This window comes from Hypanus sabinus, chromosome 24 (assembly GCF_030144855.1).
Source record: "Hypanus sabinus isolate sHypSab1 chromosome 24, sHypSab1.hap1, whole genome shotgun sequence".
Classification (NCBI taxonomy): domain Eukaryota; kingdom Metazoa; phylum Chordata; class Chondrichthyes; order Myliobatiformes; family Dasyatidae; genus Hypanus; species Hypanus sabinus.
The window spans coordinates 16,217,307-16,230,576 of NC_082729.1; the positions used below are offsets into that span (position 1 = coordinate 16,217,307).

A 13,270-nucleotide genomic window follows, 5' to 3' on the forward strand; every position below is an offset into this window, starting at 1 on the left:
TGATCGTCTCCATTCTGCTTTTAGGTTGCAGGAGTCTGCACGTAGAAAAGCGTGTCATTAACGACGATGTTGGTATAGAAGAGCTGATTGTTACTGTTGGCTTAATCAGCTGTATAACGGTTGCATTAATAGTGCTGATGGGGGCTACGATTACCTTATTCATTCGTATATTGCTAGCAAAGTTCCCATAAGTCCAATTGAACTCTCCAAAGCAATAAATTGTATAATTGCTACCACACAGATTATTTTTTGGTTTATTTACAAAAGGATGTTATAGTAAGTGAATAAGTTTTTTTTAAACAAAAAAAAGACTTAGGAGCATAAATATAAGAATATACAGGAAATTATTTGGTTTGGTATTACTTACTACACACATCGAGTCATAGAAAAATGCATTACAGAAAAAGGCCCTCAGGCCCATCTGGTCCGAGCCAAAATCATTTAAACCACCTACTCCCATTGGCCTGCACCCAGACAACAGTCCTCCATACCCCTACTATCCATGTACCTATCCAAACTTCTCTTAAACATTGAAATCAAGCTTGAATGCACCACTTGTGCTGGCAGCTCATTCCACACCCTCTCAACCCTCTGAGTGAAGATGTTTTCCCTTATGTTGCCCTTAAACATTTCACCTTTCACCCTTAACCCATGACCTCTAGTTGTAGACCCACCTAACTTCAGTGGAAAAAACCTGTTTGCATTTACCCTATCTATATCTCTCATAGTTTTGTACACCTCTATCAAATCTCCTTTCAATCTTTTACTGTGCTTCCAATGAATAAGTCCTAAAGTTCAATCTTTCCTTATAATTTAGGTCTTCCAGACCCGGCAACAACCTTGTTAGTTTCTACGTCTTTAGTTAGATTAACCTGAGGGTTAAACTTACTCCAGTGACTCCACTGGAATACGAGGAAGTGCTGAACAGCTTGAAGTATCTCCATTCAGAAGTGTTAAACCAGGTCCTCATCTGTGCTCATGGGTGAACAAAGTTCAAAGTAAATTTTAGTATCAAAGTACATATATGTCACCATGTACAACCCTGAGATTCATTTTCCTGCGGTCACACTCAGCAGATCCATAGGTTAGTAACTATAACAGGATCAATGAAAGATCAATCAGAGTGCAGAAGACTCTACAAATGTTGGGTTAACTAAGTAGCAATAATTAACAAGAACATGAGATAAAGTGTCCTTAAAGTGAGATCATCAGAAGTGGGAAACATCTCAGGGATGGGGCAAGTAGTTATTCCCTTCTATTCAAGAGCCTGATGGTTGAGGGTTAGGGTTCTTGAAAGCTAATCACAAATTTTCCATTAACCGGATTTCGTTCTCCCCACTTTCTCTCCCCCCCCCCACCCCAACAGCCAACCTACTAAAGGGAAATACTCTGTGCTGCCTGATGAGTGTATTATAAATGCTCAGCATTATCTCCTTGCTTTTATGTTCCATTCCCCTTGAAATAAGTGCCAACATTGCATTTGCCTTCTTTACCACTCCAAAAAAAAAAGCTGTAAGAAGGGAAAAGATGAAATATGAGAGCAGACTTGCCAATAATATAAAGCAGGATACCAAAAGTTTTTTTTTGGTTATATAAAGAATAAAAGGAAGCTGAGAGTTGATACTGGACCACTGGAAAATGATGCTGTTGAGGTAATAGTGGGGGACAAAGGAATGGCAGATGAACTTAATGGGTACTTTGCATCTGTCTTCACTGTGAAAGACACTAGCAGTGCGCCAGAGGTCTGTGAGTGTCAGGGAACAGGAGTGAGTGCCATTGCTATTACAAAGGAAAAAGTGGCAGGAAAACTCAAAGGTCTTAAGGTGGATAAGTCACCTGGACCAGATGGACTACATCCTAGAATCCCGAGAGAGGTTGCTGAAGAGATAACGGATGCACTGTTCATAATCTTTCAAGAATCACTTGATTCTGGCATGGTCCCAGAGGATTGGAAGATTGAAAATGTCACTCCACTCTTTAAGAAGGTGGGGGGGGAGGGGGGGGGAGGGGGGAAGAAGGCAAAAGAAAGGAACTTGTAGGCCAGTTACCCCAACCTCAGTGGTTGGGAAAGTGTTGGAGTCTATTATTAAGGATGAAATTTCAAGGTACTTGGAGACTAATGATGAAATAAGTCAAAGTCATCATGGTTTCTGTAAAGGAAAATCTTGCCTGACAGATCTGTTAGATCTTTGAGGAAGTAACAAGCAGGGTGGACAAAGGAGAGGCAGTGGATGTCATTTACTTATATTTTCAGGAGGCATTTGATAAGGCGCCACACATGAGGTTGCTTAACTAGATAAAATCCTATGGCATTAAAGGTACTGGCATGGATAGCGGAATGGCAGGAGGCAGAGAGTGGGGATAAAAGGGGGCTTTTCTAGTTGGCTGTCAATGTCTAATGGTGTTCCTCAGGGGTTAGTATTGGGACCACTGCTTTTCACATTGTCTGTCAATGGTCTAGAGAATGGAATTGTTGGCTTTGTGGCAAAGTTTGCAGATGATACAAAGATAGGTGGAGGGGTAGGTAGTGCTGAGGAAGCAATGCAGCAGGACTCAAGACAAATTGAAGAATGGGCAAAAAAGTGGAAGATGGAATACAGTGTTGGGAAAAGTATGATAATGCATTTTGATAAAAGGAACAATAGTGGACTATTATCTAAATGGGGAGAAGGTTCAAATGTCAGAGGTGCAGTGAAACTTAGGATTCCTTGTGTAAGACTTCCAGAAGGTTAAGACCATAAGACGTAGCAGCAGAATTAGGCCATCGGGCCCATCAAGTCTGCTCCGCCATTCAGTCATGGCTGATCAGCCATGATCTTATTGAATGGCGGCGCAGGCTCGTTGGGCCTGATGGCCGACTCCTGCTCCTATTTCTTATGATCCTTTGTTTATCCCCTCCTAAACCCCAGTTCCCAGCCTTCTCCCCGTAACCTTTGATACCATGTCCAATCAAGAACCTATAAATCTTTGTCTTAAATGTGGCAACAAATTTCACAAATTCACCATCCTTTCACTAAAGAAATGTCTCCGAATCTCTGTTTTGAAAGGCACCCCTCTATCCTGAGGCTGTGACCTCTTGTCCTAGACTCTCCCACCAAGGGAAACATCCTTTCCACATCTACTCTATCTGGGCCTTTCAACATTCAAAAGGTTTCAATGAGATCCCCCTTCATCCTTCTGAATCCAGTGAATACAGACCCAGAGGCTTCAAATGTTCCTCATTTGATAACCCTTTCATTTCAGGAATCAGCCTTCTGAACCACCTCTGGACCCTCTCCAATACCAGCACATCTTTTCTAAGATGAGGGACCCAAAACTGTTCACAATACTCGAGGTAAGCCTCACCACTCTCTTATAAAGCCTCAGCATCAATTCCATGCTCTTGTATTCTAGACCTCTTGAAATGAATGCTAACATGGCATTTGCCTTCCTCACCACTGACTCAACCTGCAAGTTAATCTTTAGGGTGTTCTGCACAAAGACTCCCAAGTCTCTTTGCATCCCAGATTTTTGGGTTTTCTTCCCGTTTAGAAAATAATCTGCACATTTATTTCTACTAACAAAGTGCATGACCATGCATTTTCCAACATTGTATTTCATTTGCCACCTTCTTGCCCATTCTCCTAATCTGTCTAAGTCCTTCTGCATCCTACCTGCTTCCTCAACATTACCTGTCCCTCCACCAGTCTTCATGTCATCTGCAAGGTTGGCAACAAAGCCATCTATTCCATCATCTAAATCATTTATATATGAAACATTCCAGTTCTGTTGGATGCGCAAGTTGGGAAGAGAATCTGCGACTCCGCCAGACGTGGGAGATTGAAGCGCAAGCCCATCAGAACCCCGTTTGTGTGGATGCTGCATGATTCATTATCGTTATAAATAAGCACCACAAAATAACGGACTGTACACCGCATACAATTAAACAATTTAGTTTTATAATTCTTAATTTTACTGAAGGGTTAGTAAAGAAAAAGCAAAAAGAAAAGGCCTATTTTAATGTAACAGTCTAATGTGCACAAGTTGGAGCTCATGGCTTCCCCTTCATCAATCCTCCTTCTATCTCCCCGGGCTTCGCCGAATCAGGTTGAGTCCTACGACTTCTTCTCTCCAGCATCTTCTCCCTTCATCTCCCATCCAACAAAAGACTCATGTCACAACACGAAAAACACACTCCCTTCATTGGACAGCTCAAATTCCAAAGCACCCGTTGGTCCTGACGAAGGGTCTCAGCCCGAAACGTTGACTGCTCGTTTCCACGGATGCTGCCCGACCTGCTGAGTTCCTCCAGCGTGTTGAACCCGTTATCTCTAACTATAACCCAAACACTGCTTCTACAGAAAGACCATTATGTTAGCAGTGAAACCTTTCCCAGGGTGTTACATATACAGCATAAAAAGAAGTGGTTTCAATACCGACCCCTGTGGAACACCACTAGTCACTGGCAGCCAACCAGAAAAGGATCCTTTTATTCCCACTCACTGCCTCCTGCCAATCAGCTAATGCTCTAACATTAGTAACTTTCCTGTAATACCATGAGCTTTTAACTTGGTAAGCAACCTCATGTGCAGCATCTTGTTAAAGGCCTCTTGAAAGTCGAAATATACAAAATCCACTGCAACCCCTTTATCTATCCTACTTGTAATCACCTCAAACAACTCCAACAGGTTCGTCAGGCAAGATTTCCCCTTAAGGAAACCATGCTGACTTTGTACTATCTTGTCCTGTGTCACCAACAACTCCATCACCTTATCCTTAACAATTGAGTCCAGCATCTTCCCAACCACAGGCTAACCGGTCTATAATTTCCTTTCTGCTGCCTTCCTCCTTTCTTAAAGAGTGGAGTGACATTTTAAATTTTTCAGTCATCTGACACCATGCCAGAGTCCAATGATTTTTGAAAGATCATTTCTAATGCCACCACAATCTCTAATGCTACCGCTTTCAGAACCCTAGGATGCAGTTCATTTGGTCTGGGTGACTTATGTATCTTTAGATCTTTCAGTTTTTTGAGCTCTCTTGTAAAAGTAACTGCACCCACTTCTCTTCCTTCACACACTACATCAAGCATACTGCTAGAGTCCTCCACAGTGAAGACTGATGCAAAATACTCATTTAGTTCATCTGCCATCTCCTTGTCCCCCATTATTATTTAGAAACATAGAGAACATACAGAACAGTACAGGCCCTTTGACCCACAAAGCTGTGTTGAACATGTTCCTATCTTAGAACTACCTAGGCTTTATCCATAACCCTCTATTTTTCTAAGCTCCATGTAGCATCCAGGAGTCTCTTAAAAGACCCTATCATTTCTGCTGGCAGCCCATTCCACACACTCACCACTCTCTGCGTAAAAACTTACCCGGCATTTCCTCTGTACCTACTTCCAAGCACCTTAAAACTATGCCCCCTCATGCTAGCCATTTCAGCCCCGGGGAAAAGCCTCTGACTATCCACACGATCAATGCCTCTCATTATTTTGTACACCTCTATCCAGTCACCTCTCATCCTCAGTCGCTCCAAGGAGAAAAGGCCGAGTTCACTCAACCTATTCTCATAAGGCATGCTCCCCAATCCAGGCAACATCCTTGTAAATCTCCTGTGCACCCTTTCTATGGTTTCCACATCCTTCCTGTAGTGAGGCGACCAGAATTGAGCTCAATACTCCAAGTGGGGTCTGACTCGGGACCTATTTCTCCTGCCTCGTTTTCTAGCAGTCCTATATCCACTCTCATTTCTCTTTTTAATTTACAGGTTGAGTCTGTGTAAAGAAGGCAAATGCAATATTGGCATTTATTTCAAGGGGAATAGAATATAAAAGCAGAGATGATGCTGAGCCTTTATAAGACACGAGTCAGGCTGCACAGAGTATTGTCAACAGTTTTGGGCTCTATATCTCAGAAAAGTATATCATCTCATTGGAGAGTCCAGAGGAGGTTCATGAGGATAATTCTGGGAGTGAAGGGGTTAACATATGAGGGAGTGTTTGGCAGCTTTGGGCCTATACTCACTGGAATTTAGAAGAATGCATGGGGACCTCATTGAAATCTACCAAATGTTGGAAGGACTCGATGTGGAGAGGATGTTTCTTATGCACTTGTATATCCAGAACTAGAGGCCTCAAAATTGAAAGGCGACCCTTTAGAACAGAGGTAAGGAGGAAATCTTTTAGTCAGAGAGTAGTAAATCTGTGGAATGCTCTGCCACAGACTACAGTGGAGGCCAAGTCAGTGCATATATTGAAGGCAGAAGTTGAAAGTTTCCTGATCGGTCAGGACATCAAATGATATCATGAGAAGGCAGGTGCATGGGGTTGAGTGGGATCCAGGATCAGCCATGATGGAATGGCACAGCAGACTCTATGGGTTGAATGGCCTAACTTTGCACAACTTTGTAAAGTGAAAGGACACCAGAACACCCAGAAGGAAATGAAGCACAGCCTACAGGAGGACTTGTTAACTCCAACGGCAACAGTGGAGGCCAAGATTGAACTCACCGAACTGCATTGCTAATACAGTTCCAGCTGGATGAGACTGCACTATCAGCAGCATGCTGTGTCTGCCATTTAGTATGCATTACTAGTTATCTTTTGCTAATAATGTGCAACCCAATGACCAGGAACTTATAGATTGCGAAGATTACAATTCAACTCCTGGTGGGACTATAATACATTGTAAATCACAGCTGAGGTGCTACATTGATTTAGATTCTATCCCATTCAGCATGACATTGTTGAAAATTATTGTGAATCCTCAGAGCTTAAGTCATATTGTAGAACTAGATGATTGTCATTTCTTACAGTAGGCACAAACAGATGTGTGGATCTGTAAGAACGAAGTCAGCAGCATTCTCCCCACCCATTTTGGTCCTCTCAGCATTTACTGCAATTTTCAGTCAGAGCTATGTAATTATGAGCTCAGCATGCAATAGCAGCAGTACAAGACACTCTTGGTGACTTACATTAAAGTATATTACTTGGATGGCTGTGCTATGGTTAGTGTTCAACTTGAGGGAAATAACTATTCATCAGTAGAGTGCAGTAGCTGACAGTGGGATTTCATTTCTCATCATATCAGATCAATTACCAGCAATGATGCCATCTGATCGATTAGGAGAACATCTCTGGACAAGTATTTTGAATTTTTGAAGCTGGACACAAATACAATTTCAGACTACTTGAATAGCTTAGGAATTTGGAGGAACAAGAAATTAACTTTTATTGAATATTTAATTGACATTTTGTAATATTTCAGCTAGGTGTAATGCTCTGGTTCATATTTTTTTTCTGTTATGCTGTTCTGTATTTCATTTTGTGCTGTTCTGTGCAGTTGCTTATTTTGCAGCTTATGTTTGGTTTTCTGTTGTAGATAAGAAATAGGAGAATTGCGTGCCATATAATTAGGATGGTAGGATTAAGGGGAAGTTTGTCTGGTGAGAGAAACAAAGGTTGGGCTTGGGGCTTTTGATATAGAGAGATGACGAGAGAAGAGGTCATAGGATCAGACCTGGAGCAAGGCTGTGATTTGACGAAGCCCAGGGTGATCAATGGAGGATCTGCGATGGGGAAACCGTGAGCTTCAACTTGTGCACGTCAGACTGTTTTATTAAAATAGGCTCTTTCTTTACTATCCCTTTAGACCATTTAATTGTATGTGGTGTACTGTCTGTTATTTCGTGGCATTCATTTGTAACAGGGTGACAAGTTACACAGCATCCATATAAACGGGAGGTTTTGGGGCAACCGAGGAAACCAGAGTGCTTGGCAAGCTAAAAATGTTTTGATTTTTGTTTGCACTCAGCGTCTTAGGCTTTTTAAGTGTCCTACAATAAACATCCAGCGTTGATAGATCCCAACTGCCCTGATTCCGTTTCTCCATGACCACAATGTCTGGGTGAAACCTTTCACTGTGTTCATCACCGACACTGCCAAGACTTGCAGGGAAGAAGGTCTAAATGGGAATGCAGAAAATTAATCTTTAGTGACATGTTGCACTTCATGCTTTTGTATGCTTGAAGCATGTTGTCAATCAGCTGCACCTAGTTTGGTGCTCTGAAGCTGCCAAGAAAATTTTCAACGTCCTTGAATGCCTTCCTTGGGATTTTCTCCAGTCCCATCAGACGTTCTTCGAAAAGCCTGGTATTCAATTTCAAAGTTCAATTCAAAGCACATTTATTATCAAAGAATGTATAAATTACACAACCTTGAGATTGGTCTGCTTACAGGCAGCCACAAAGCAAGGAAACTGAAAGAACCCTATTTAAAAAAAAGACCATCCCCCCAGTGCCCACAAAATTTAAAAAAAAATCATGCAAACAATAGAAGCTGGCATCAGCAGTATTCCGAACCAAATTGAATCCTTAGATATAAAACCTCTGAACAGCCTGGAATAGGCCCAAAGCCTCAGGACTCAGTTCATCAAATTAGCAGGGCACATCACTACAAAGTTCACAGACATGAAGCACAGCGGCCAGGGGCAGACTCACAGCCTTAGTGTCATGGAAAGGAGTCCCTAGACCATCTGGGCCAGCATTTAAATCGTCTGAACCTTGCACTAGGACCTGGGCCCTGCCCTGACAATCCATTCTGGGCCTAGATTTTGCTGCCAGAGAAGTCCCTCTCGACCTAGAACAATCCAACCTTACCTGACTCTCGACACCCTGTCTTCCAGTCTACTTGGAGTTGTGTTTAGATTATCCAAACTGCGTATTGTACCTTGTACCCTGCCGTAGCAAATCACTTTGGCCCTAGAACACACTGCCTAGCAATTCGTTTCTGACCTGGCTTTTGCTGCCGAAGAAACCGTTCATGGCATCACATGAACCATCAGTAGCGCCAGCTTAAACCAGCGGTTGATGTGTGGACCATCAAAAATGACCTCTTTACTTGGCATCAGTTATCCCAACTTCAATTATGAATTGAAATAACAAATATAGGCATTTTCAAAAAAAAAAAAATGGTGTGTGGTAGGAAAACTTCATGGTGATTATCATTACTAGCAGACCAAAATCCATAAGATACACCCAAGAGTACTCAGGAGCAAAATCTTTGTTGTCCAGTGTATTCGTTCATTACTGTGACATGCCAGAACAGAACCATGTCCAAAGAGTTTGAGCAAAAGGTCAAAGACATACTACTCCATACATTCGCTTCCCGATTCTGAAATTGCTCCCAAGAATTACCTGAGAGACTTGTACGTATCAGTGTGAAAGGCTTTGTAGAATTGACATGTGTGCATCTTTGTCACGTTATACAGTCAGACTGACTGTGCCAGTTTTATTCTTGATTTCAATTGGAGTGGCCTGCTAGCCTTTCCAATGGCCAGTGAAGAATTAAACATAGGCAAGAGATACTGCAGATACTGGAAATATAGAGCAATACATACAATGTGCTGGAGAAGCTCAGTAGATCAGGCAGCATCTATGGATGAGAATAGACAGTCGACGTTTTGGGCCGAGATCCTTTATCATATTAAACACATTGATGTACCTTCTGAGTTTTAAGGAACAATCATACCAAGGTAATAACTGCAAGTCTATTTTTTTAAAAAAGGATCATTGCAGAAGCAATCTTTTCGACAGAATTCAAAATCCCCAGCTGGCGCGGCAGAATTTTAATTCGCGTGGCCAAATTATAAATGAAAATCAAAAGAAAAACTGGGCATGTAGATATCAAAAAATATATAGAAAATGCTAGAAATATTTAGGTCAGGACGCATTTCTGGAAAGAATTCTGTTACAGGGTCTTCAACTTGAAACGCTAACTTTGGTTCTCATTCAATGGATGCTGTCTGACCTGCTGAATGTTTCTAGCATTTTCTGCTTTCGTGCCAGATCTTAAATTAGAATTAACCAACTGTAGAAACGAGATTCCTTCAAGAGATGATTATATTCTACCATTAATATTAACTAGTAATTAGTTAAGAGTTCAAAAATATAAAACTTTTAGATGATTTACTCATACTAATGATGATTATTCTTATTTAATCATCTAGATACGAAGGATCTTTTCATAAGATATACACTGTCCACAGCAACTTCCAGTCAGTTTTAAGCAAAAGAAACAATGATTTATTTCTTTGGAATATAAAAAGATCTATACAGTTATCATATAAAAGTGAACATGGGTCAGACTTTACAAGTACAGAAACCGGGTGGATTCAGATTCTGTAACAATGACTCTTCATTCACATGGCTGATGCACAAACTACCAGAAACTCAGTTGAGTGTCTACACATTTTTTTCCTTTAAAGCTGGCATTACTTGCTTTCTTGGGATTCAAACAGTTTCTAGGCACCATCCAGATAAAAGTCAGGTGGGGTTCCTCTGCACAAGCTGTTCCTCTTTATTGTATCTCTCCAAGGTAGAGCCTTTTATCACTGGAGGCTGACAGAACTGATGGAATAAAACAGAAAGTTGATCTATCACTGCTACAACCACATAGTTATATACAATTTGTAAACTATAATGAGTTTATCTGGCACTAGTTGGATTACACAAAAGCTTCACTGAATAGCAAAATAAGTTCAACATTACGAGAGCTACAATATAATAAACCACAACTATTCCAGCACAAGATTTACTAAAGCGTTTGCTTCTGGTGAAAAAAAATTCAAAACATAAATTTTAAATCATATATCCCTAATTCCTTAAGCTATTCAACAGCATCTTCATAAACTTCTTTATTTATTTAATGAGATACAGCGCAGAAAAGGCCTTCCATCCACACTGCCCAGTGGTTCAGAGATCCCAGCAGCATGAATGACATTAAGAAACTTCTGCAAATTCACAAGGGTGTCATTTATCTAACACATTTCATATTGAGGTCTTTTAAAGTGCTTCATGGCCAATCAATTCAAGTAAGGTGGGACACAGTCGAGAAGTTATCTGCGTTAGAAGGCAGGAAACAGACACCTGCCCCATTTCAGTATCTCAGAACCTTAGCTGAACTTGTCTAAAAGCATCCCAATAAATCAACTTACTGATCGGTTCTTCAGGGTGAAATGCCACCTCATTCACTGAGCCCGCATGCCCTGGTAACTTGTATAGAATTCTTCGTGATGTTGTATCCCAGACATAGACAAATCTGGAAGAAATAATACCAAACATTCACTGTGGATTCAAATTTTCAATAGCATTCATTTATACAGATTTAATATAGTGAAAATGACTCAGGGTCTTCAAAAGTCTAACCAGACAAAATAGCCATGTTTAAAAATCACAGCAATTTTTGGCAGATGCCAGAAGGCTTGGGGAAATGTAGCTTTTTAAGGATGATCCTCAAAATGAGTACAGTGACAAAAGGAGAGGGATTTTGGCAGCTTCAGCTCCAGTAGGTGACGCTCACGGGAACAGTACTGGAAGAGCGAAGTATCACAGAGTTGGGGTTGAAGATTACATAGAGTGGGATGGTGAAATCAAGACAGATTTGAAAACAGGAAAATTTTGACATAGTAAATTAATGAAACAGACACACATGCTTTGCCAATAAAAATGACTGATATCAAGTCTACTTTTTCATACTTTACCCTAATCTACATATATTCCTCAAATAAGATCAAAGCTTCAGAACTTGCAGACTTTCACCACAATGTCCTACTCATTTTGCAAGATTGCTGCAATATACTTAACAGTAAATTTCACCACTTTGTAAATGAAATTTAATTTCCTTCGCCCAGTACTCCTGACTTTCAAAGTCTAAATACAATTCAGTCAAGTAAACAGCAAAACAGCACAACCAAACATAATCAGGTCCAAGGACTGATTAGAAGTTCTCACTTAACAATATGGAAGTGAATAATAATAAATGTATACAATAAAATCAACGTGCTCACCTGTCTGCAGATCCAGCTGCTATTTTGCTTCCATCAGTTGACCATGAACATCTCAAGAGGTTCTACAAGAAATTGCATAGCATCATTTGGGCATAACTGTATTCTAGACAGACTCCACCTTGCAACTAAAAGTTTATTCATTAAATATTAACTAATAATTCATAGCAACTTATTCCAAATATTAGAGATACAGAATAAATTACTCCGTGATTGACACCACTTGCACATGTTATCAAGTCAGAAATCATTCAGAATATAAGGTATTGGAGCAGAATTAGGGCATTCAGCCCATCCAGTCTGCTCAATCACTTGGTCATGGCTGATCTACTTCCCTCAACCCCTTTCTTCCTGCTTTCTCCCTGTAACCTTTCACGCCCTGACTTGTCAAGAACCTATCAACCTCTGCCTTAAATACACCCAATGACCGGGCCTCCACAGCCACCTGTAGCAATGAATTCCACAGATTCACCACACTCTAGCTAAAGAAATCCCTCATCTGTTATAAATGGTGGTCCCTATATTCTGAGGATGAGGCTCTGCCCTCTGCTCCTAGTCTCATCCACGATAGGAAATATTAAGTATTGTCTGTAATCAGCTATGATAATCAAAACAAGAATAAATAACCCAAGTGTTGTTTCATTTGTTTTCCCTCTTCTGGAGAAAAGGGTAACTACAGAATGAGAAACTTCCAAAATCACAGACTAAATTCCTGCTTACTATTCTCAAAGTACATTTGTCTCATTAAGTTATTTTTGATTTCCCAAGCTCACACTGTTTTAAGATAAAGGCACCTACCTTTTCAAAGTTGTGCACGTTACCCTGGAATATTTTTACACATCTCTCTTTCGGAGCGAATGGTCGCACATCCCAAACTCTCACTGCAAATCAAATCAGACCACAATTGACTTTTCTTCCAATACAGAAATACTTTTTGATAAAAATATAGCACAAATACTGAAGACTCTAGCAACCTAATCCAACACCTGTACCAATTTACCTAGCACACACAGGTGAAAACAAGATGCAAGGAAACATCGCTCCCCTCACCCTCTGTGCCTTTGGTTCAGCACAAGGTTTGGAAGTTAGCTGGTCTAACTGTGTTGAGCTCGCAAATCACAATAGAACCACCGGAATGGAAGCTACATTTGGCCTTGATGGCTCTGCAGTAGGAAGGAAAAACATAACAGTTCCCATTTCATATTTTGATCCACTTATTCTATCTAGTCTACATAGATATCCAGACAAGGATAACCACATGCCAATGATGGAAATCCTAAACAAAACCAAAGTGCTGGAAGTAGTGAAAAAGAACTCGTGCAGCATCCATGGGGGAATCATCCCAATCGATGTTCCTTGTCAATTATTTTTCATCAGAATTGGAGCAGTGAGAAAACTAGCATGTTGAGTTGCAGAGAGGAGCAGAGATGGAGGGAACTTCC

At 40.7% G+C, this 13,270-nt stretch overlaps 1 protein-coding gene across 1 annotated transcript in view; it reads right to left on the reverse strand.

Moving 5' to 3' along the window:
- Positions 1-10,041: 10,041 nt before the first annotated feature.
- Positions 10,042-13,270, reverse strand: part of snrnp40 (small nuclear ribonucleoprotein 40 (U5)) — a 28,768-nt gene continuing 25,539 nt past the window's right edge. The window contains exons 7-10 of the mRNA XM_059949353.1: positions 12,627-12,709; positions 11,832-11,893; positions 10,980-11,083; positions 10,042-10,392 (exon numbers count right to left, since the gene is read on the reverse strand). Coding sequence (XP_059805336.1) covers positions 10,343-10,392; positions 10,980-11,083; positions 11,832-11,893; positions 12,627-12,709 — 299 coding nt within the window. The 3' untranslated portion in view covers positions 10,042-10,342. The remainder of the gene's footprint in view (positions 10,393-10,979; positions 11,084-11,831; positions 11,894-12,626; positions 12,710-13,270) is intronic.